We start from the raw sequence: 26691 nt of genomic DNA on the forward strand, positions 1-26691 counted from the left end.
TTATGTATATATCCAAAAAGTCTACCAAAGACATAGTAATTATTAACAAATGTTGCATGGGACTGTATAATGATATAATTTTGGAGGGTTTGTAGGTCACATACATGCTTTAGATTTTGTGCATTTGGCAGCATCTCAGAGCCTCTATGTCTCAGTGTCAGCCTGTTTTTTTTTGTTTGTTTGTTTGTTTTACGGATACAAGCACATACAGTTTTTACTCATTCTTTATGAGTATTATCATCAATCTTTCTCCTCCTCATCCACTAATTTCCAGCATTGGAGTGGATGTAGTGCTTGTAGATTATACATAATATAGTTTTAATAAATGATGGAGTTGATGTAGTGCTTTAGGGTTACTAATGAAAAAAATACACACACACACACACACACATACATATAATATTCCAAGTATATGATGTATAGTATATACAGATGTGTGTGTGTGTGTGTGTGTGTGTGTGTGTGTGTGTGTGTGTGTGTGTGTGTGTGTGTGCGTGTGCGTGTGTGTGTGCGTGTGTGCGTGTGTGTGTATACAGGCTTGTTATGTGTAGTCTCTGTTAATGTTTTTTATTTTATATTTTTGTCTATTTTTCTAACATAATCAGAAGGTGAGACCAATCAAGTGGAGCTTTTCCATCATTAGCACAGGGTGACCATGGCAACGGGAACACAAACACACCTATCCTTATTAAGAGTGTTCACATCCTTAAATCCAGGAAGTGAACAAACTTCATCAGTCACTCCTCTGGGACTGACTAATCTAGCACTAATCACAAAAATAGCAAAGCAAATAGCAAAGCATAAAATAGCAAAGCATTTTCTGTTTTTATCTACTTTTAGGAACTATCAGGGTTTTTTATTTTATTATTATTATTTATAGAAGATAACAGAAGCATGTGCTTGTGTATGTAATTAGTTATAGTGCATTTTAATCTGTAATTATGGGTTTCCTGTAGTCGAGCTTAATCCCAGCCACATGTTCAGATTTTTAAACATCAGATCAATTACGCAGGCACATTCATTAAAGTGCATTTCTTTAAAGCGATCCAGAGACACAAAGAATTAAAATGAAAGCGTGTGCAGAAACACAAAGTTTTAAAAATATACAGATCAATAAAAAATAAATAAAAAGTAATAATCCAGAGAAAAAATCTGGTATTTGTTTGTGGATGCTAGGATGAGAAACCAGGGAAAATTTTACACCGTCACTGAAATTCAAAGTTCAAAATATAAAAAATTTGTTTCTTCATGCTTAATATTCTGTCCATCTCATAAAATAAACAGAAAAAAACCAAGTTGCATCCATTACAATCAATCCATCATAATTTAAAAATTTCCCTACAGTATTAATTTTTTAAAGCACTTTAAGATATTATTTTCCCAATATTTTTTTTTTTAAATAAACACTTAAAACATCACCTTTCCAAATGAAAAAGGCAACTGCATTTGTAAAAGGTAGCAGTTTTAAGGTCTGTGACTGAGCGAACTGAAGTTTGAGTGCATTTGTGTGTAATTAAAACAAGTGATTATTTTCCACTGGGATTATCCTGGAGGTCCAGCTGGTCTGGAGGATTTGAACATCCTCACCCTGGGCTGGAGAAAGGGCAAACTCCCAGCGGACAGCCAAATTCTCTCCATAACCAAGAGCTGAGAGCACAAATCCATGCACACCGTTACAAAATCAACAAAAACTGCCCCGCTGTTTGAAGCACCTTTTTTTGTTCCCACAAAAGAAAAGCTGGTTAAACTTGGTTAGACAGCAGCTACATTAAGACCCAGTTCTTCAGTGTTCAGTTGATGAACTGAAGAGATAGCCTCTGCCAATATAGATGAATGACTTGGTTTTAACAATTAACACTAAGAAACTACAAAATAAATGTAATAAACCATGGACCTTTTTTTAGCTCAATAACCCCATGAAATCAAAATAAGAATTTTAGTCTGTGATTTTTAAATAAGCCATGTACGGTAATATGGTTTATTTCCACCATGAAAAAAAAAGTGAATGTGACTTTTTACCTCACAATTGCAAGTTGATGTCTTACAATTTAGTTTACATCTCGCAATTCTGTTTTTATAAATTGCAGCCTTTTATCTCACAACTTAGTTTTTTCTCGTGCAATTATTAGTTTTTTATCATATGTAAACTTACAATTGTGACATAAACTCACAAGAAAAAAAAGCCCGAATTGTTGAGATAAAAAGTTGCAGTTTTCACTTTTATTCAATGGCAGAAACAAATTTACATACTACCCTAGAAACTTATAAAATAAAATATTAAAAAACAGATTTACTTTTCATCCTTTCTCTTTTAGCAAAATGCACAAAAATATTGAGGATACTTTTGTTTGCTAAACTGTATAAAAATGTATACAATATGCATTAAAATGCACTCTAAAATAACAATGTCTTTTCTAACTACTAAAGTAACAAATCATAGTTCACATCTGTGATGAATTAATGTCTATTTAAAACAAAACTTTTGATATGTCATGCCACAGCATCCTGTTTCAATATAGAAAGTGTCACAGGGAAGAAAACTGCATTCATCAAACAATGTCATGCTCGCTAATTATATCATTCTTGGCATTCAATTGATGCATTTTGTGTGTCCGTGTAACATGACAAAATTAGATTACAAATGTGATTGCCATCCATCAGTCCATTAGGAATTTTTAAAATGTACCCATGATAATTTTTTATTGTGTTTCAAGTTCCATAAATGCCCTTTAAAATTTAATACAACAGAGATAACATTTTGTGGAAAGGAGAGTTTTGTTTCATAAAAAAAGTATGAGTAGAAAATCAGATTTTGATATACCTGTACATGGATGTTGATGATACATCTGTACTTTTCGTCTCATTTGTAAATATATATATATATAGTTTAAATTGTCACAGAAATGCATTTGATACATGTGAGTTCGTATTCCTGACTGAAAACTGGTGAGGTTATATGATTAAAAAGTGTATTCTATATCAGTCATATTATTCTGACATACATATGCATGTTTCCAGTAATTAGGACACTCTGAAAATCTTCAATGATAAAGTCTAAAGTACTTCAATGTGCAACATTTTGAGAAAAAATCCCTTGAATAAAACATAAGAGCTGAAGGTACTGTAATTTCAGCTGATTCAAATTTTGTATAGTTGTATATCCATTTTATTTCAGTAAAGTCAACATGAAACCCATTTTACTGCTTTAAGATTAGTGAAACAGGATATTTAACCAAATTTAGGCAATACTGGATTGTTATATATTGGGAATTAATTGAATCATTAATAGTGGGCACTGCATGTCAAAAGCTGTTGAAAAGAAGGGGTTGAAAAATACATGTCACCAGCCAGGAAAGTTGTTTCATTCTGATGAAAGATTACATAGATTCTTTCTTTGGAATAACACACACCAATTGTGCATAATAAAATCAGGAGCATTTACATGTATTTACTTAAACTGTCCATTTTGATTTCACATTGATTTTAAACCATTCTTGCTGTGTTCAGCAAGAAAAATAAATCCCTCAAACACTGATAAAAATGCAAAATCACTCACTTTATACGAGGAACTGCATCATTCGAACTGCATTTAGGGGCCTTTTCCTTGCACCAGTTACTCTAAATCACAGTTACTCACATCAAGCGTAAAAAAGTGACAACATTCCTCACTTAATCCTGAGCAATGGAAAACTCTTGGAAAAACTATGTGGCCTGTTGAGCTTTATAGGAAACAACCAAAATAACATCTGTGCAATATATTACAATTGTGATATGTGCAACACATCTGAGCGAAAGGTTAGCATGTACAATCCTCATGTTGATATATCCATTTATTTTTGTCTGTTTCCCATGATACCATGTCATATTTTATGACAAAAACAACAACTTTTTCTCATTAAAAAAGTGAAATCTTGTTCGCATTTGGATTCCTCCTGATTAGATTTAGATTAGACTTAAAAAAGAGTTCCTAAAGAAAGGTCTCGTCATACGTCTCCTCTGATTTAGGAGGCTCACTGGATTGAGAGTCAGGTATTAACATCTTGAAACGGTCACTAGGATCCCTTGTTACAGCCTCATAGGATGGCGGAGAGCATGCTAAGTACTGTGGACCCTTCTCGGGACCAAAGTGCTCTTGAATCATAGACGCTATGAGTCCTTCCCGCTCCAGAGTGCAGTCCTCTTCTGACCAGGGTGCGTTTTGGTTTATGTGCCTGTACAGGTAAGAAGCCTGCTTCATTTGCCGTCTAATCAGGTGCCGCCTGTAGGCACGCTGGATCAGGGATGCTGAAATCTCCTCCTGCTTGCGCCGCAGTGTGGTGGTGATGGGCTCGTGGGAGATCTTGGAAGGGTTTGTCATCATGAACTTCTCCTCCATTTGCTGCTTCAAAGCATCCATTTCTCCAGTCTCCCCAAGGACCCGCTTAGTGAAGGCGAACAGGATGTCCAAGCAGTGGATCCTGTCACCACTGACCATGGGTAGATCCATGTTGATGAGTTTGATTTTGTTGGGTTTGGCGATCCTCAGAGGTTCAGAAAGGCTGTCGGCGAAACTTGAGAGTTTGGAGTACTCGATGAAGTGTGTGGCCTCAACGTCAAACTTCTCCCAAACCTCGTAGAACATCTCAAAGTCATCCTCGCTCAGAGGTTCAGTGCTCTCCTCGGTGGCCACGCTGAAGTTCTCCAGAATGATGGCTATGTACATGTTGACCACGATCAAGAAGGAAATGATGATGTAGCTGACGAAAAAAGTGATCCCTACTGAGGGGTTGCCGCAGTTGCCCTTAGTATTGGTTCCGGTGTTGATGTAACTCGAGCTGCATTCTTCCGGAGAGTTGTTGAGAATGGGATCCAGTAGGTTATCCCAACCAGCCGATGTGGTGATCTGGAAAAGGCAGATGATACTGTTCCCGAAGGTTTCAAAGTTGAACATGTCGTCAATCCCGCCTTGCTTCTTTACGTAGGCGAAGTTTGCCATGCCAAAAATGGCATAGATGAACATGACCAGGAAGAGCAGGAGGCCGATGTTGAACAACGCCGGCAGCGACATCATCAAGGCAAAAAGTAACGTCCTTATTCCTTTAGCTGCTCGTATTAGTCTGAGAACTCGTCCTATTCTTGCCAGCCGGATCACTCGAAACAGAGTTGGGGACACAAAGTATTTTTCTATAATGTCTGCAAGGACAATTCCTATGAGGGAGGACAAATTAAAACCAGATATCAACACATAGAAGGTGGACTCATGAAGAAAATTTGTTGAAGAATTGAGAAATGGCACTATGAACATACAGAACAGATCAGATCACAACAACCCAGTTGAAAAGACAAGCTGGTGTCTCTGCAATGCATCTTAAGTAACATAACCAAACCAGCAATCCTTCTTTGGCTTCACCATAATGGTGGCCAGATGGATCAGTACCAAAGAGCTAAACAGTATTAACCAAGTTGGTCTTTTCAGCAGGGAAGTATCTTGAACCAGCAACACACTTACCAGACTGGAAAGTCGTGCACTTACCAACGATGGACAGAATAACGACTACAAAGTCAAATATGTTCCAACTAATGGTGAAGAAATAACAGCGGAGGGCAAATATCTTGATGAGGCATTCGGTGGTAAAGGTGACAATGAAGGCCAGGTTGATGTTATTGAGGATGGTCTCCATGCGAGCAGATTGTTCATCGGTCTCGACCATCATGGTTATCATGTTGAGAATAATGAGCATCATGATGGTGATGTCAAAGGCTTGCTTGGACACCAAGTCGAAGAAGAATCCTTGTAAAATGTTCTAGATGAAAATGTATTTATGGTGAGAAATTAGAACGGGAATTCAGTATGAGAACATTTTTAAAGTGGCAAAAATGTTAAAAATCATAATCTCACCACTGGTCTGGGAATTGGCTTCTGCGGCTTTTTCGAACCAAGTTTCTTCATTGCGTTATAGTACTTTTTCTGCTCTTCGGTCATGAATATATCCTGGCCACCTTTAGTACAAAGAACAACCAGCTGCTATTATTTTCATGGAACAGATTAAATGTAAACTAATGCTTCTGGAAAAGAAGTAAATCTTAAACACCTATCATTCTTTTCTGCTGATTGAAGTTATCGATGATGACACCGATGAACAGATTTAAGGTAAAGAAGGATCCGAAGATGATAAAAATGACAAAGTAGAGGTACATGTAGAGGTTTATCTCTTTGACGGGCTGCTCCTCAACCTGACAAACAAGAACAATATAAAACTCACAAAGATGGTTTTCCACAGACTGTCTACACTTCTAAAAATAAGGTTCTTCAACGGTTCTTTGCAGCTTGGGTGAACCCTGTTCTTATCAAGAAAGATTTTTATAGCATTGGGTAATTGAGTTACTAATTGGTTCTTCTTGTTGTTAAATTCTAGGTTCTTCAAATGGTTTTCTTGACAAAGGATAGATGGTTTTCTAAAGAACCCTTTTTAATTGAAACAATTATTTTTAAGACTGTAGTTTAAGACTAAATGAAGATGAAAGAATTATAAGTATAGTTTGTAGTCTATAGTTAGGTTCTTCTTTTGTGAATTTGGCTGCAAGTCATTCATTTTAGTAATGAAAACAACATGCTTACTCCACGAGAATCGACGGCGGCATACATGATTTCCATCCAGCCTTTGAATGTTGCCTGCGAAACAAAATATATACAAATGCTTTAATGTCCACCTAAAAGAGAAAGTTTGTCAATTTATTCAGACATATGTTCTGCTTCTAGGTGAGCACATTTTTTTTTTCATGCCTGACCATAGCGAAACGTGGCTTTTTAGTCTGAGGTAATTACGCATTTAAGTTTCATACCTTCTATAAAGACAAAGAGTTGTGACTCACCAAGAGTCAGCATGAACGCTATTAAGATAGGCCATTTTTGGATGTTGTTGCCATGGTTCCAGAAATTATAACCTGTGGTGATTGAGAGACTGTTCCTAGAGGTAAATGATGGGTTAAGGCCCTGTGAGGAGTTGGAGGCCCCTGAAGAACTCTGGTTGCTTGGCTACCTTAACAAATATGAGGGATGATTCTACAGCACAGTCACTAAAAGTCCAAAAAATGGCCAGAATTCAGAATTTCAGAATTGGCTCCCTTTCCATTAATGAGTATGAATTTGAAATGGAATGGAACAGGGTCAGAAATGAGCTTTTCCATTAAGTGGCAATATATTCCTCCTGGAATTTATTTCCATTGGTATTTTTTTTTTTTTCCTTTGCAAGGGCAGTTTTTATAATTTCTTTATTAAATGTATCTGCTGTCTTTTAAGTTAAATACTAAAATGTAACCAATTACTTCAATACATTTCACTTTAATTGCAACAGCCATAAAATATTTAGTTTAATTGTGAGGGGGCATTTTTTTTACTCTTTTCTCTTGAATTTGGAGAGCACTTTTCCCCACTCCCCCATTAATGTATGAACCTAGAATGAAATGACAGGAAGAGGAATTTATTGAAGTCAATTAAAATAAATGTAATAGTCATATTACAGATGCATTTCATGGGTCCAACATAAGATTTGCGAGAAAACGTAAATGATCACATTATTAATTTGTACTAATTGTGCCTATTTATTCTCTGATGTGTATAATACATTTTTCCAAAACTGACATATTCCTAGACACTTTGGTCAGTACTACAACTATCATTACTAGTTCCATATTTGATTATGTACACAATTAGCAAGGCCATCAAAACAATTTGTAATGGTTTAAAATGAAATTAAAAATAAGTTATTCATTTAAAAATGTATAAAAAACATATACTGAATATTAAATTTATATTGATATTTATGAAAATATTGACATGTTAACCCATATGCTTTGTGTATGATATGTGAATGAGTAATTCGTACTAGAAAAAAAAAAAAAAAAAAAAAAAAAAACTAATGTATTATTTAAAACTATACTTACAGCAGCCTTAATTTTTAATTCATTTTGTGTTCTGGTCATTTAGATTTTTATTTAATAATTTATTTATGTATTTATTTTACCCCAAATTTGATCATTTTTGCACCCTTTTGAGATTTTTTTTCTCACCTTGTTAGACTTGAGGTGTGACCAGCCTACAAAAATTGCTTATAGATTTCTTAATATGCTATATTATTACCAAATGTTGAATTAAATATTATTGTTTTCTTTCAATTACTGCAGGTTTTGTATTTCTTTTTGGAACTGATTTATTCTAGGCCTCATTGATCTGAGCTTATGGACCTCAGTTTTTGGGTGAGCATTGCCAAAATGATCCACAAACAGTACTTTTTTTTTCATTTTGACAAAACAGTATATCCAAGATTTGGTGATTATATAGCATAATAAGAGATTTACTAACAATTTTTAAAAAGGCCAGTCACTTTTGACCAGGAACACCAAATTAGGTAAAGGATTTTCTGCACAGCACAAAATTTGAATTACAATTCTGAATCCTGTTTGGCAGCTCAGAAAAATCATTCTCAGTGCAATTCTGAATGACGCACAACCTTCGAGATACTCACCACCTGCAGAAGTGAGAGGTATCCAAGGCCCACATTGTCGAAGTTGACTTTCACTTTGGTCCAGTAGAACTGGGTGTCATTCATGGCCTGGCAGTCACTCTTGTTGTTGACCAGGGTTACACCGTGAATGTATCCTGTCCTGTTGACACATTTCCCGAATTTCCCAGCGAATAGATTGACACCCATGATGCTAAATATGAGCCAGAAGATCAGGCACACCAGCAGTACATTCATGATGGACGGGATGGCCCCGATCAGCGCATTCACCACCACCTGGATGACAGGAAATTAGATGTGATGCCATACAGGAAGCAATCATAATGTAACTGCATGCAACAGAGCGCAGCACTATATCACAAAATCAGTTTAATCAGAAACTAATCAATTCAAACTTTCTGCTCCATAACAAAAATTTCTCAAGACATGCAAATTTAATTGAACTTACTGATGCTATATTATTGATATTGCAACCCTGCATTTTGAAAAAAATATAAATAAAAAAAGGCCTAATTTGATGATGATGGATTCAAAAATATCAATTAAAAACTTTCCATTTCATACAGTACTTTCACAAAATGAGAATGAGGTTTTTTTTAAAGTGTACATATCTCCCTCTCTCTTTATATATATATATATATATATATATATATATATATATATATATATATATACGCACTCATCAAAATAACAAAAGTAGTCATGTTAAAAGTTCCATATTCAAAATGTATCAATTAACTTATAATCTGCAAAGAATCGTCAAATTTTTTAATTAAATACTCAATTTAATGTCAATGAAATTTACAGAAACAAGTTTATAAACGGTTGTGTTTTTCCCCCCACAAAATCTGTAATTTTCTGTGGTTTTTCTGAGACAGCATCTTACCCGCATTCCTTCAAATCTAGACAGGGCCCTCAGGGGCCTCAGAGCTCTGAGAGTCCTCAAAGATTTAATGGCCCCAAAGTCCGAGTAGCCCAGAGAGTTAGCGACCAAGCTAATCAAAGAAACCTGCAATAGGAGAAAACAAAAACTTTTTGATAAAATACTTAAAATTAATAAAACATCTCTCTAAATGACTTTTTATATTAAACAGATTAAAAAAAATGAATTGATGCAATTTATTTATTTATGCATTTTTGGGACATTCTATAGGAACACATTCACTGGGACATATAAATCAGATCGATTTACAAGTTTAGAACCACAATAAGTTTCCACTCTATTCTACAGTCAAAGTATACAGAGAGTGTAGAACAGGTTGTGGCCACAGGAACAGCAGGAATTTCACTGATGGGCCAATGAGGTGAAATGAAGGCAAAACATTGACAAGTATGCACATATGTACATCAGTGTATATACCCACATACTCAGCTATATAAGCATAATCAATATGCATATATATAAAATAGAGTAAGGTTCTATAAAGAATTTGGGTTTTTCTTTAAAACCACTCTTTTAATAATCTAATCCCTTAAATGTTTCCTATAAACAGTCCTGTGGGAATAATTATTAAACATATCAAACTTGACATCATGTTAAATTACTGGTCGAAATGAATCTGTCTTTAATGTTAATTATAGATTGCTCAGACTATAAATTCTGGCTGTGTTAAGTTAATATGTTAATATGGCTGTATTACACTTAACAGTCTACAGTTTGACAAATGAACTATATTATTCATATAAGAACTTTTATCCAATTAAACAGTTCAGAACATTTGTTTTATCATATTGTTGTTGTAGACATTTTATAAATTCAGTAGGCCACATCAGTGTCCGTTTTACTCTTGTTTTCACGATTAAATGAGTTTTAGACACTCCGCTTTGCATGATTTGTGCTAAAATCACTGTAATAAATGGCCTTCACTGCAACAGGTTCTTTATCTTTGCAGTTCTACTCAGAAAAGTCCTCATTTTAAACCAAATTTATTTTACTTTCATGGCCCTGTATACTAACAAAATATTCTGTTATACTAAATAATATACTAAATTGAATTAGGTAGATAACATGGTTCAGAACTAGTTTTTATGGTCACCATGGCTACATTTATATAATGAAAAAAATGCTGTAAAAACATTTATACTGTGAAATATTTAATTCAATTTAAAATAACTGTTTCCTATATAAAAAGTAGAATTATTTATGATTATTATCAATAAAACAGTTGTGCTGCTTCATAAGTTTGTACAAATTGATACATTTTCTTTTTCAGGATTTTCTGATGAATAGAAAGTTCAAAACGAGCAGCATTTATTTGAAAAATAAATATTTTGTAACATAAATATCTTGACTGTGAATTTAATGCATCATTGCTCAATGAAAGTATACATTTCTTTTTTAAATCTTACAGTCCCCACATTTTTTAATGGAAGTCTATCAAGTTTTTGACAAAAATATGAAGCGGCACAACTCTTTTCAACATTGATAATAATCAGAAATGTTTCTTGAACAGCAAATCATCATATTAGAATGATTTCTGAAGATCATGTGACACTGAAGACTGGTGCAATGATGCTGAAAATACAGCTTTGTATCACAGGAATAAATTACATTTAAAAATATGTTTAAAATGTTGAATACATACTGTTTTTACTGCATTTCCGAACAAATAAATGCAGCCTTGGTGAGCATAATAGACGTATTTCAAAAACATGGGAAAAACTGTGATTATTCCAAACTCGTGATCCAGTGTTCAGCTAGAGAAGATTCTTCTACTCACATCCACAATCAAGAAGTCCAGCCAGCACCAGTAGTTAGTGAAGTATTTCTTAAAGCCATACGCGATCCACTTCAGAAACATCTCCAGCACGAAGATGTAGCTGAACACCTTATCAGCATATTCCAACACCACCTTCACCACCTTCCGCTGTTCAATGTAAATGTCTTCAAATGCCTGACCGAAGAAGAATATCATAACACAATAAGACCAGGAAACTTGATTATGATGAATCTAGCTACACATTTAATCACAGGGACAAATTTGAAGCATAAATAACATTAATCTTTGATTTCTAAAATGTAAACAAATTTCACTGTTCACTGTGCAGTTTAGTTCCTCACCAGAGCTCCACTGCTGAGGAGGATCATGAAGATGATGAAGGTCTCAAACCAGCTGTGCTCCACAATCTGATAGCATGTCTTCCTCAACCTCCACCACACTTGACCCAGACCTCTCGCCGTGTTGATGTTACAGCACTCACAGCGCTGCATACAGACTGGAGAGATACAGAGAGATTAGTTTGATCACAAAAAACATGATACAGTACAGAAAAGTGGAAGCAATGGCCTCCCGTTTCATTATTTGCTTACACTCAGGGAAACACTCTTCTGGATCCATGCCATCATCTGCCATCTCAGAATATTCCTCCTCATCTTCCCCAGGCTTCCTCAAGTCCACAGTGCTTCCTTCAGAGAGGCTGACGACTTCCTGTTGAACAAGACAGCAAAGCTTGCATTGAGTTTTAAATAAACATTTACTCCAGAACTACCGTTGGTAATCATTTTTAATGAAAGAAGTCACCAAGGCTTCATTTAAGTGATCGAAAATACAGTAAAAATAATAATATTGTGAAATATTTTTACAATTTAAAATAGCATGTTTGTATTTTAATATATTTTAAACTGTAATTTATTCTTATGAAGCAAAGCTGAATTTTCAGCAGCCATCCCTGAATGGATGTTCTATGTCTGTGTGCTTGAATCCCACATGCAATTCATACATCATATTCAATGCATACTCGTATTCTCATATTCCATCATATTCCCAGTACATCTAATGATTAATGTGATGCATATGCCATCATTTAGGTTCTTGGCATCGTATAAACTAGTACTGAATCTGTTAATTCAATAATTTGGGTGTTAACTGCACAATATTGGTGTATATTTGCACATATAAGCCAGGAAATCAGCATTGATTGAAAAATCCTCTGGGTTTGGCATGGAAAATGCAGAAAGCTAATAGAACACATGAACAAATACATATGGGGCAATAGCATATGCATTTAATCCACAAGCGCACAAATCAAGGTCAGTGACCTCCAGCATAATCTGAGATGTCGAGAGAGAGCTGTTCTAAATCTGCCTGAATATACAGAACACGCATTCTCCTTGTTTCTGTCTCTAGACAGTGGGCCTTCTTAATAGTTTTGATGAGATTTTCCCTGCATGTAATGGCAACATATTTAAAATGATTTAGGGAGATTACTGGCCCTAAGGTGCCAGCACAATCCAATAGTGCTTCTTATGTAATCCCACATTACGAGGCAAGCAGTGTGTGCGTGTGTATGTGTGTGTGAGGCTGGATTACTCTTAATATTGTGTCCTTAAAATATCAAAATAGTTTCAGTAGAAGTTTGCATCCAAACAAATACATTAAGTTCATTCTGGGATGGTTTTTAAATAGTACTGAAACACTCCGAATGTGTATGATGCACACTTGTTGGCTGCTTTTACTTCACCCCACCCTGCTCCAAATTACCTATTTTTTAGTTTTGTGAAAACCACACAAAAATTATACTAAAAACTATACAGTACAAAACTTTTCAAACTGATGAATAGAAATGCTTTTCAAACATTCAGTTCAAACTAAACTTAAATGAAGTATGCATGTACAAATTACCTTCTATAATTCTACTTGATGATTAAAATGACTTCATCTGTTCATTCTTCATCTAGTAATTAATGCAATGCATATGTTGCCATTCAGGTGCTTGGCCTTGTATATACTGGTCTTATATCTGTTAATTCAATAATTTCGGTATTGATTAAACAATATTGGTGCATCTGTGGTGCATTTTCAGTATTGTTCAAGATAAAATAGTTCCAGCTCTAATTGGATGAGACATGTATAAACTTGTTGAGCAGTGTGTGCTACTACTTTACAAATCAAGCAAACTTATGATTTTATCCTAGAGGACAATACAATGGCATAAACTTACATTAAAGGAAGAACTCGAGTCCTATCTAAAGACCAGAATATCATACAGATGGGCTCTTTTGTCTAAGAAATCATCGCTGTAAATGCATAGCACGTTTATAAAAATATTGCTGTATTTTATGATATTGCTTACTGCTGTTTTTAATTCAAAATTGTACAGATCTTTAAAGGCTTAGTCCCAAATTGCATCTACAGCCACTGGCTCGCTCTTTCACACTTGTCATCATATCATCTCTCTGACCCCACTCGCTCATTTGAGCTCCTGACCACTCACAATAGAGATAAAAAACTGAACCATTATATGCTTTACACAAAGGATTTAGGGTCATCTATCTAATTTGGTCCTGATGCTAAATACAGACATTAAAATTTTAACAGTGGAAAAGCAAGTCAGATGGCATATATATATATATATATATATATATATATATATATATATATATATATATATATATATATATATATATATATATATATATAAGCGCACAACACTATTTGGTGATTGTTATCAAAAGAAGTAATTTATTCTGATTCTGAATTTCAGATCCTTTTCACAAAACTGAAATAGAACTGAATTTTGGTTTCCATTAACAATTCTTTTTGTACTTTTTTAAAAAACTTAATTCAAAGTTCTCATTTATTATAAAGAGAACATGTATACTGTCTTTAATCTGACATGACAAAAGTAGCAGTGGAGCAGAGAGTGAACTAACCAACCAATTTAAATCAATAATTCAGGAGATTGAGATTTATTTTTCAAAAGTTCAGATGTACTACAGTAATTAGGGATCATAATTAAAAGAATCAATTACTCTGTTTCTGAATTTCAATAAAACTTTAAAGAACTAAAATGGAAACAATTCTTTAATACTTTTGAGAAAGCAAAATAGATGGTCCTAACTATATACTAAACAAGTATTTTGTTTCTTAAGAAACAAGCATCAGAGACTGAATAAACCAATCAATTCAAATCATAATTTATAAGTTTGAGAATAATTAGAGAGTATTTTTGAGCAGTGCATTAAAAGGAATCAGCTCATATCAGTCATTTGCTTGTGAATCAGACTCTACAACCTCAAGAACTTAATGAACCAAATTCCCCACACTAAAACTAATAAATCACCTCTCATAACCTCTCACCAGTTTCTGCTCTTCATCCTCTGATGACTCTGTCTCCTCATCCTCCTCCTCCTCAGGGAATTCCACGTCCGACTCTCCTGGCGCAATGGGCACACAGATGGTAAGGTTGGGATTGGTCATGTAACTGTCCTCTCCTTCTGGAATAATGCACTTCCCCACATGCTGCTCTAAACTTCCCACACCGCCGTTGCACTCAGTGTGATTCTTTTTCAGTGACACCTGCTTCTCTTTGGCCTTCTGTCTGCAGCCCGCCAGGTTCCCATTGAAGAGATCTTTGATGCCGTCCAGCAGCCAAGTGAAACCAAAGTGGATTCGACTGATGGCTATCTGAAGGTTGTTCATTTCTCCATCTTCGTCGGGCGCTGACAAATTATCAGAGCTGAAGGAGCTCAACAACAGGGCCAGAAACAGATTCAACACCTGTAGAGAAATCAAGAATACAGATCTGTAAGCAAATTATATATTTGGATGCACTACAGCTGGGGAATGTTTTGGGATGGACATTACCTCATTGCATATAAAAAAGACAAATGGGATTTTTGGGGCCAACACTGATGTATAGTTGTACGTTTAATGAAATGGCAGAAAATCTTTATATCTGACTAGGACAAGAAGTTGTGGCTGTCGTGGCCTAATGGTAAGAGAGTTAGGATTGTAACCCAAAGTTTGTGGGTTTGAGTCTTGGTACCGGCGGAGATTGTAGGCTGGGGGAGTGAGTGGTCTCTTCCACCTTCAACACCATGATGTGAAAGGTGAGACCCTTGGCTGCCCACTGCTGTGTGTGTGCGCGCACTTGAAAGGGTTAAATGCAGAGCACAAATTCTGAGTATGGGACACCATACTTGGCTGCACGTTACTCAGTTTATATTGTAAGAGAAGCAACAAACTGTTGTTAATCTAAAAACCTTCAGTTAAATCAACGGCAGGCTGTGTTTCTGGGAACAACAATCTTTATAAGATAAGCCCTTGTTCAATTGCAGGAATGTCAACCATTACAAAAAAATGTCCATGTTCATCATAACAAGCTTTTTTCTTACAGTCAGGGGTCCGTTCTTCGTACGTGGATTACCCAGTTAGCTGGATTTTATTGTTGCTGATTTGACATGATCCAGGATTGTTAGGTTCCTCGAAGCTCATCCTGGAGTTGCCGTCATAGCAACAGGTCCTTTAACTCAGACCTGCTCAGGAGCAGCTCATTTCACGTAAACAGGATGAGATTGCATCTTTTTAAGTGAAGATGATACTGAAAGTCTGTCCCAGCCACATCTGTTTTCTTATAAGAGTACCTTATTAAACCAGGAAAAATGATTGTAAAAAATAATTATTTTAAAATTATTTTGAAAATAATTTAAATGTTGCATATCTATAATAATAGACACAACCAGTTTTACTCATTGAGAGATTTATTTGTGAAGGAATAATAAAAGCGAGTCAGTGAACGAATCGTCAGACTAATTCAAATCAGTTGTCTATTGAACGAGGCATTGTAAGAACCGATTCATACCGAGGCAATAGCTCGTGCACCTTTTTTCTCGACACTTTATTCAGTTCAGACTTCAAACTCATATCCACAACTAATCAACATCATTAATCGGTTGTTGGTCAACTATAGTCGACCAAACTGACCCATCTCTAGTTTGGAATGACATGAGGGTGAGTAAATAATTACAGATTATATACAGTCTGGGTGAACTATTTGTTAAAGGCCCAGTTTAGATTTAAGTTTATACTTTGTAAAATGATGTTTGATGAATTGTGGTCTGTGATTAAAATGAAAAAAAACAACAACTTATTAACAGTACATATAGACTTTCTCGATAGATCAGACAGTTTTTTGTACTTTTCTGTCTAGCACTGAAAGGACCATACTCCACAATTTTAGTTAAGTCCATGCTGTTTGTCCCTCTATCCGGCTTTAAAAAGCACTGTAGTTCAATTACCAGTGACAAGCAGCTGTTTCTGCTGTATATTACAACATTTATAGAGTACACAACTTACCAGTTATGAGTTGGTAAAGCCAAAGAGGAAAGAGGATAGTGTGTACTTAAGTACAAGCCCGTGTGGACCCTATTCCACAAATGCATTTCTAAGTAACACACAACAGGGTCTTCTGGGTAAAATAAGGAGGTTAAAACTAAACTAAAATTTGTTGATTTATTTTCTTGAAAAGGACCTTAGTCAGGGTACATGCTATTTTTTCATTTGACGCAAATAAAAAAACATGACTGTACAGTACTGTTGTGTATCTTGGTGTCAATCATACAGCTGACAAATATGTCGAGAACTTCTTTTAGAAAAGTATTCTAAGTGCACAAACAACTATAGAAAATGTCTAACCAATTAAACCAGCTGTTTCTATCCATCACTGACTCATTTTCATTTGCATCAGCTTAAATATGGCGTCTACCCTGAGGATTCATTTATATATGTTTACAATCTGCCAAACACATTTGGGAAACTAGCCTATATATACAGTGATGGTATCAACCATGATTCTGACCAATGAATATCCATGTTTGTGATGATTGTACACACTATTTTACAAGTCATTTCATAGAGAGTGAATGTCTTGCACTTGTCACTTTAAAGAATAAAACTGCTAACATGACATCATGTCTTCTATTAGGACTGTCGTCATTTCAAAACAGGAAAACTTAGGAAGGAAAGCTTAGTGGCGTCTTATTTTCTGGGAAAAGACCTTCATTTAGTCTTCTTAGAGGTATTTTCTAGTCACAACTGGATATTAGATGCACATCTGGAGTCCTCACAGTCTGAGATTTTTCTTAGGCTATGATAGTTTATCTTCAAAATATACTGAAATGCTAAGAATAATATATCATATTTATGCCAATTTAACATTTTAAAATGCAAAACTTTTCTGTGTGTGATCAGTAACAGTCCAGGCTTGTTTCTTTAATAACTTACAAATATAATTTATAATTTATTTTATAAATAAATGGACATTAACTATTGATATGAGATTAAATTATTTTATTATGTGAGAAGAAATAGACTGATGAGTGATATTTTACTGCAGAATGTTGAATCAAGTATTTCACAGCACCATGTTAATCTCATTAGCATAACCTGAGCAGAAAACAGTCTGTACTCACCACCAGGTTTCCTATGACCATGACCAGCATGAAGACCAGAATGCAAAGCGGCTGTCCGGCCACCTCCATACAGTCCCACATGGTCTCGATCCACTCTCCGCACAAGACCCTGAACACGATGAGGAACGAGTGGAAGAAGTCCTTCATGTGCCAGCGAGGAAGGGTGCAGTCGTAGCTGATCTTACACACGCAGTCCTGATAGTTCTTTCCAAACAGCTGCATGCCCACTACAGCGAAGATGAAGACGATGATGGCCAAGACCAGTGTCAGGTTCCCCAAGGCGCCCACAGAGTTACCGATGATCTTTATCAGCGTGTTGAGGGTGGGCCATGACTTTGCTAGTTTAAAAACTCTCAGCTGAGGACAAAATACCGAATACATATTTCATTCAGTATTGCTATTTTATCACCACTTAAAGGAATAGTTCACCCAAAAATGAAAATTTACTGAAAATGTGCTCACCCTCAGGTCATCCAAACTGTAGATGAGTTTGTTTCTTCATCAGAACAGATTTGGAGAAATTTAACATTACATCACTTGCTCAACCTCTGCAGTGAAAGGGTGCCGTCAGAAAGAGAGTCCAAGCAGCTGATAAAAACATAACAATAATCCACAAGTAATCCACACAAGTCCATCACTTAACATCTTGTGATGTGAAAAGCTGCATGTTTGTAAGAAACTAACTCATTAAGGCATTTTAACTTCAATCTGTGACTTCTGGGCAAAATACACAATAATCCATAATAACGCTTACTCCAGTAAAAAAGTCATATTTTAGCCGGAAAGAAATGGCAAATGTTGAAAGTGTCTTAATGATGGATTTGTTTCTCACAAACAAACAGCTTTTCACTTCACAAAATGTTGACTGATGGACACGAGTTTTGTGGATTATTGTGATGTTTTTATCAACTGTTTGAACTCTCATTCTGATGGCACCCATTTACTGCATCCACTGGTGAACAAGTAACGTAATGCTAAATTTCTGCAAATTAGTTTTGATGAAGAAACAACCACACATAAATGGTCTGAGGGTGAGTACATTTTTTAACATTCTTTGTTTTCAGCTGATGTCACTGATTTTTTTCATGTAAATTCCCCTAACTGGTATTTTATTTTAGCTAAAGCATGGCCTATATTCAGTTTGCAGTGTGACTGATGTTGAACTAAAAGAAAGTGTAGGCCACTTTTTGAGATGTCAACTCCAACATATTTAATCTCACTAATGGATAAAGGATTACTGCTCTGCCAAATATGCACATGTGAGTGAAGCCATAAAAAAAGTCATTTTTATTGTACACACACAGCGCTGCTTATTAACTATTTATCACAATATAAAGGGATGTTAAAAGCTCTGTGCAGCTTTAATCTGATAATGAATAGCAAGACACAGGAGTTAAAAGGGGTAAGACAAGTTCAGATGCATGCTGAATTTGTCACGCGCACTGCATTTTACATAGCAAAAATACAGATTTGTTGATATTTAAAACTTTAATGGAGGGTCTGTGCTAATGAATTCAGTGTGTGTCAAGGACACTGATGCCTCCTAATTACAGACTACAGATACAAACATTAATGTCAGTTTAAGAAGCAAGATTCAAGATCACTGATGGTGAAATTATGTCCTTATGCAATACTGAATTGTTTAAATTACTTTTTTCTCTCTCTCTGAATGATGCATACTAATATATATATATATATATATATATAATCCGGGCTTGATATATATATTATATATATATATATTATATAAGTCGCAATCCTTGTCTTGTGACTTGTTGTAAATATGTGAGTGCATATTAACAAAAATGCCGCTCATTTCTGTGAAACGGTTAAAATGCTCTGCTTCAGTTAACTGATTCAAAATTCAATGATTCACTCAAAGACATTCACATCTCCTTATGGCATTTCTTATATATTGTGCATGTGGCAATCCCCACCGTCCAATCTAGTGAATTTAATATGTTTCCAAGCAGAGTCGAAAGTTAACTTACCAGTCTGAACGAGCGGAGGACAGACAGACCCTCCACGTTGGAAAGGCCCAGCTCCATCAGACTCAAACAAACAATAATTCCATCAAAGATGTTCCAGCCTTGCTGAAAGTAATAGTATGGATCCAAAGCAAAGATCTTCAACACCATCTCTGCCGTGAAGATTCCAGTGAACACCTGGTAAGCAAGAACAAAACTTTACATTGAAATGAAAGAAACAGGGCTGCTTGAGATGCCACTCTTACAGTAATTGTCCTCACCAGGTTTCCAACACTCAGCATGCTGTTGAATTCATCAGTCATGGGATAGTGCTCCAGTGCCATGAACAATGTGTTAAGTACAATGCAAATAGTAATTGCAAGGTCCAGGAAAGGGTCCATCACCATGACTTTAAGCCCTTCCTTCATTCTTAGCCAGGCTGGAGAACATGTCCAAACCAGGTACTTCTTTGCAAATTCGTACCAACATGGAGGACATTTCTGATGGGCCTCTTCAAGTTCTAAGAGGAGAAATAAAAATCATGGGCATTTTGGATTAAATCATTTTAAGCTTTTGAATCTTCTTTTGATAGCTAAATTGTTTCCCTTTGACAGTCGTGAGATTAAATGAAGAGCAAACAGATACTTTTGCATCTCCTTTTTTGTCTCATCAGAAAAAGTTTCAGAAGAGAGCTCAACTGTCTCAAACTGTGCTCAGATTTGTCAAGGTACAAAAGTCTGCAATCAAAAGTGAGAATTCTCAATGTGAACTCAAACATTTCTCATCAAATTGTTCTCAGATTCAATGATCTAAGCTGGTATCAATGTTGATTTTATAGTTTGTAGTCTTACAGCATGTCAACAATTGACACATTTGTGTCTTTTATTTTTCCTAAACAGTTTTAGTCTGTCACACCATCCATGGCTTCACTGAAGAAGCTGACAGAGCTCAGTCCTCTCTTCCTGCGAGGGGGCGGGACTTCCTCCTGCACATCGACAGTCAGCTTGGCAGGTGCAGTGATCTGTTCATTCTGAAACACTGGCTCCTGTCAATCAAAGTGAACACAAAAACATCAAGTCTTTTCCAAAACCTAGTGAACTTCCTCACTGTCTGCTACTGACGTAGGTAACTTCCTTCAAAAGCTGCTTTGGAGCTAAAGTGGAACCTCGAAAGTGACCGATCTGAAACATTCCTCAAAAGCTGCCATTAATGGCACGATACTTTAACAAACATGCACACACATATTGGTTAACCCTGTAAAGCCTGATATATTAAATAATAGTCTGAAAAATCATTTTTTTAATCTTTAGACGTTTATTGAATCTTTAGACAAACTATATTTAAAAAAAAAAACATTTGGTGCAGTTGCTGATATTTATATGGCCAAAAGGTGCAATGAAATTCTGATAGCTTGTAATGTAAATCAAAGTTAATGTTAAATTAAAATTATACTAAAAGACTATTTACAAAATAAAAAAGTATGAACTACCAATCAGATGACATAAGCATGAAGAATATTGTATAAAACAGGTTCTTTTTAAGCAAAATTGTGATTGCTGATCCTTTAGAGGCATTGGAAATTTTCATATCAAATATGATACAGTAGACATTATTGGGTTAAAATAATTGTAATTTAATTTTTTTTTATTAATATGTTTCTGTATAAAATCCTTATTATTATTATTTTATTTTATTTTGTCAACATTCCTCTCACTCAACTCTTCAACTCCATCCTCAACTCTTTTCCATAAGATGGAAGCTAAAAGATTTGCCTGGACATTCTTCTTGATAACTACTTTTTGTTTTATGAAGGACAAACATAGGATTCCAGGAACATGAGGGTGAGTAAATGACTTTATTTTAATTTATTATATAAAATGGGTGTAATGGGTAAGACCATACCGTGTCTTCCCTGACCTTTTCCATGCTGAACGCTGGAACAGAGGTCGGGGTGTGTGGGCCGATGCTGGTGATGCCGTTCTGATCCAGAGAAACGTTTAGTCTGCCGTTAAGGGTGAAGGTGGGCATGAACACCTGTGAGGAGTGGCTCCTGATGCTACCCGTACGACGCTTGTTCCATGGCATAGCCATGGAACCCGCTCGGCTCCGTCCATCATCATGGATGCTGTGTTCGTCATCTGCAAAGTCGGCCTCTGAACTGTTGCGTGGCCGGAAGGTAAAGATGCTGAGTTGGCTTCCGCGACGGGTGCTCAGAGGATGGGAGGAGAGAGTGGCTAGGAAAGGGTGAGCCGGCTGGAGGACATGAGATTGAAAGAGAGATTAGAAGGTATATGATAAGAAAGACAAGATATAAACAAGACAGCAGTGTTATTATCGTTAACTGAAACTAAACTCATAATAAGAGTTAACTGATATAAAATAAAATATAAAAAGTAAACTTATTTATTTCAGCTAGTTGACAAGGCAAAATTTCAAATTTTCGTTTAGTTTAAGTTGAAGTGTTAAAATAAACGAATGAATAAAAATTATAAAATACTATATAGATTTATAAAATTAATGAGTAATATAAAAATAAAAAAAATGACAAAAACAACAAAATTGATAAAACTAAAATTTTATTAAGTAAAATTAAAGTGAAGGCAGAAAATTGCATATAAAAAAAAACCTCATTCAAAATATTAACGAAAACTTCTTTATTTTTTTTAGAAAATGTGATATATTTTATCTTTAAAAGAATTAAGACAAAAGAATGTTTTGACAATAAGCCTTTAAAATCATTTACATATATATATATATATATATATATATATATATATATATATATATATATATTATTTTTTTTTTTTTTTTTTTTTTTTTTTAATTTTTTTTTTAATTTTTTTTTTTTTTTTTTTTCTTGAATAAAACATTTTAGGCGACTACTTTTTTTTTAGACGGGAAAAATTACTGTGTGTACCTTAAAGCCAAATATAAATAAAACAGTTATGAAAGAGCACTTACTTTCTCATCAAATGGGTCAAATTTTGGCAAAGAGTTGTCCTCCATCTCCTCTGAAAGTGTTCTGTGGGATCTCGTTCTACTTTGGAACTTTACAGAGTCTTTCCGTGAGAAAGGTGACGGCGATAAATCCACTGCCAGGGCTGCCATCTCAGCCTCCTTTCTGCGCTGTTTTGATAATGCCTAACATCCAACGAGAACAGATATGTCAGATGTGCTTGAGCTGAATTCGCCATTGAAATTAAATGCAATGAGTATAATAATTGTATATGTCCCTACTATGTTTCTTGCAGTGTAAAGCAACACATTTTAGATAGACGCTGGGAAAAGAGCACTATTTCATTATTTAAATTTGTATTCAAAATCAACATGAAATGATATTTGAAATTCATTTTACTTGATTTTATCCACTACCAATTGATTGATGTATGTGGAAGGTAAGTATAAATTTGTTTTTATTTGGTACTTTTTTGTTTATTTTTTAATGCTGGTTGTTAAATTGTTGTATTATTATCTTTTGCTTTCGTAGCTGTTCCATCGCCAGCTGAAACTCTCTTTCTTTTGCCCAGGCCTCTGCAATGGTCGCCTGGTTTTGCTCCTCATATGCCATGGCCACGACAGCCAGAATCAAGTTCACTAGGTAGAACGAACCCAGAAATATCACCAGCACAAAGAAAATCATGTAGGTCTTCCCTGCTGACCGTAAAGTCTGTCATGGAGAGGAAGAAGAGACATTAGTAGTAATATTTAGATCACAGATGAATATTCCTTCAGTGTCATGGCTTGTACCTGATGGTAGAGGTTTTCCCAGTAGTCTTGTGTCATTAGTCTGAAGAGAGCCAGGAAGGCCCAGCCAAAGGTGTCAAAGCTTGTGTAACCATAGTTTGGGTTCCGACCTGTTTTTAAACAGTCAAACCCATCAGGGCACTTCCTGTGTATGGAGGACACATGAAGATATTTAACAGCAGGAATGACAATGTGAGTCAAAGGAGCATATAGCATAGAAACATGGGTGGATGTGTGAAAGCTCAGGCCTCATTCCAACCCCCAAATGTTGTAATTTTCCATTTAAGTTTGTTTTCATTTTTGACTTTAGAAACAAAGTGATTTCTAATAACTTGTCATTTATGTAGAATATTTTTTTTACTGTATTATTACTTTTCATTTATGTAGTTTTTTTTTTTTTTTTTATTAGTATGTAATTTGTTATATGTTTTTGATAATTGAATTGTTTTTTTTTAGTGTCAGTATAACCAATACCATGATATTTTCATTTTTTACTTTAGCTACTTTTCAAAGTTTGGAAAAAAGGTTTTTTGAAGTTCTTATGCTAACATTTATTTGACCAAAAAACTAACTTTAAATTTAGATTATTTTTTTTTGTTTATATATTACATTTCAAAAAAAGTGATTTCTATTAACTTTAACTAACTTTAATTTAGATTTTTTTTTATTATTATTACTCTGCTCAAGAAACATTTCTTAATATTATTATCAATGCTTTGTGTTTTTGTGAAAATTGTGATCAATTTTCTTTTTCAGGAATTTTTGATGAATAGAATATTCAAAAGAACAGCATTTATTTGAAATATAATTTTTATAAAATTATAAACATCTTTACTGTCACTTTAGATCATTTTAATGTGTCACTGCTAATATAGTGATTCCAAACTTTCAACTGGCAGTGCATATATTTTTATAGCATATTCAAATATAGAGAAAACCAGCTCAGTTCCAGTAAGGCAGCACAGCAGTCACATGCGTTGAGGCCCAAAAGGAAGTTTATAAGTAAACAGATGGGTTTTGGTTTGCAGTTTTTTTTTTTCCTTCTGTCCTCAGTCCATCCTCTCTTTCTCTCCGTTACCATGGTGACATTAAGTTTGAGTGACAGGCCAAGCAAAGGCCAGACGCATGTCAATCTGACAGAGGGATCATTTAGTAATGGAACTGCCAACAGCTGGACAGCAGAGCCACAAAACGAGGCCATCTGTAAATCTCTCGGCCAAAGGCAGAAAGAGAGAGAGAGAACGCGCAGCCATGATCTCCCTAACAATGTGTTCAAACACACACAGGTTTATATAATAAAGTGAAGTACAATACCACACTGTAGCGATAAAACCTGTGTCATAGACAGGAGGAGAGATCTAGAGCGTAATTCCAGATGATTCTCTTAAAATTCTCTTAAAAGAAGAATTAAAAATAGGCACTAATGAGAGAATTGTTGACCATTTTATATGTGAATATCTTTCTGCGTTACTGTTTAAAAATTTGGGGTCAGTGCATTTTTTCATGTTTTTGAAATAAGTCTATTATTCTCACCAAAGCTGTTTTTATTTAAAAAACAGTTAAAACTGTAATATTATGAAAAAATATTATAATTTAAAATAACTTTTCTATTTGAATATATTGTAAAATGTAATTTATTCCTGTGAAGCAAAGCTGTATTTTCAGCATCATTACTCCAGTCTTCAGTGTCACATGATCTTCAGAAATCATTCTAATATGCTGATTTGCTGCTCAACAAACATTTCTGATTATCATCAGTGTTGAAAACAGTTGTTATTTGCTGCTTCATATTTTTGTGTAAACCATGATACATATTTTTCAGGGTTTTTTGATGACTAGAAAGTAAAAAAAAAAAAAAACGGCATAGAAATCTTAAACATCATAAATGTTTTCACTGTCACGTTTGATCAGTTTAATGTGTCATTGATGAATAAAAGTGTTAATTTCTTTAAAAAAAATTAAATAAAAAAAACATTAGTGACCCCAAACATTTGAACAGTAGTGTATGCATAATTTTAGAAATTTGTGAGCTTTCTTCTGAAACTTTAGTTTAAGTGGAGATTTAGATTAACTCACATCTAAGTAGCAGGAGAAACAACTGAATGATTAATGATTTCTCCTTTGTGTGTTTTTCCTCTTTCCTGTAGGTCTGGTCCAGTTCAGCGTGAGTTAACAGGTTAAATCCATGCATTAGTTGGGATTGAGGTTGCCATGAGGACGGAGGTACTCAGGTCTCTATAGTAACCGTGTCCTGGAGGTGATTGAAACGATGGTAATAAGAGTGTCTCTCAGATTCTGCCCACTCACATGTTAGTACTGACCTTTCATATCAACTGCTGAAGAATTTAGCAAGTATGCACGAACATCACACATATATTTGTGTTTCTGTTAAACACAATAATCCATGGTACAGACACAGATATGCTATTATTATATATTTTATAAGAAAGCAGGCTAATGATATTCACTTGGTACACTATACAACAACCAAACAAATCTCACAGACATGCACTGAAGAGACCTGAGCCATATAAGCACACACATTTGGATCTGTACAGAATGATCGAGGTGTGTGAGCCCAAGTTTATTGGACAGTACAAATAGCCCGTCTTGTTGGCTATTTAGACTAGCTCCGCCCACCAATGTCTGGTTGGAACAGACAACATTACAAAAGGTCTGTGTCAAGCAACAGGAACAGTGGGTAGGATGTAAAGTGCATGGCAGTGAAAATTTTTCAAATCCACCTTTTGCCAAACTCATTCTTCTCTCGTTTCCTGTCACATGTCAAATTGAAAATACATTTAATTTCCAAAAAAAAAAGGGAAATATTCGAAAAATGGAAATAACAAAGTGTTTATTGGTTAGGGGTAAGGGTAGGGAGGGCTTTATTGTCCCAATATAATGCGGCATCCATTTAATAATTTTAATAAATATAAGTTACACTCAGTATGTTATTACAGCATACTGATTTATAATATATTACAATTCTGATGGGCAAACATCTGCTTTTTTCACTAAGTATAAATAGTATCTATTTACACTTATTGCAAAGAACATGCTGCTGTTTTTACATAGTATAAATAGCATCTGTTGCTAATAAAATTATGCTATTTTCACTTAGCGTAAATAACATCTAATACTAGCCGCTGCCAAATACATTTGTTTAGGGTTGTTGTTTATAATAAATGTTGTTTATATTGAATGGCACAGTATATTTAATACAATTTTCATTTCTATTTTGTTCTGAATACCATTCAATTTAAAGGATTCATTATGAACTTTAAAA

General features: G+C 34.9%; 1 protein-coding gene across 1 annotated transcript in view; it reads right to left on the reverse strand.

Annotated features, from left to right (window-relative positions):
• Positions 1–2534: 2534 nt before the first annotated feature.
• Positions 2535–26691, reverse strand: part of LOC109111135 (sodium channel protein type 4 subunit alpha-like) — a 46335-nt gene continuing 22178 nt past the window's right edge. The window contains exons 9-27 of the mRNA XM_042712395.1: positions 23409–23550; positions 23133–23328; positions 22623–22804; positions 21564–21914; positions 20577–20706; positions 19943–20181; positions 19686–19859; positions 17695–18051; positions 14582–15001; positions 11812–11929; positions 11563–11717; positions 11222–11395; positions 9388–9510; positions 8505–8777; positions 6599–6652; positions 6072–6213; positions 5879–5979; positions 5513–5783; positions 2535–5187 (exon numbers count right to left, since the gene is read on the reverse strand). Of these exons, the coding sequence (XP_042568329.1) occupies positions 3968–5187; positions 5513–5783; positions 5879–5979; positions 6072–6213; positions 6599–6652; positions 8505–8777; positions 9388–9510; positions 11222–11395; positions 11563–11717; positions 11812–11929; positions 14582–15001; positions 17695–18051; positions 19686–19859; positions 19943–20181; positions 20577–20706; positions 21564–21914; positions 22623–22804; positions 23133–23328; positions 23409–23550 (4822 nt within the window). The 3' untranslated portion in view covers positions 2535–3967. The remainder of the gene's footprint in view (positions 5188–5512; positions 5784–5878; positions 5980–6071; positions 6214–6598; positions 6653–8504; positions 8778–9387; positions 9511–11221; positions 11396–11562; positions 11718–11811; positions 11930–14581; positions 15002–17694; positions 18052–19685; positions 19860–19942; positions 20182–20576; positions 20707–21563; positions 21915–22622; positions 22805–23132; positions 23329–23408; positions 23551–26691) is intronic.

Source organism: Cyprinus carpio, chromosome A2, assembly GCF_018340385.1.
Source record: "Cyprinus carpio isolate SPL01 chromosome A2, ASM1834038v1, whole genome shotgun sequence".
In the NCBI taxonomy this organism is placed as follows: Eukaryota; Metazoa; Chordata; class Actinopteri; order Cypriniformes; family Cyprinidae; genus Cyprinus; species Cyprinus carpio.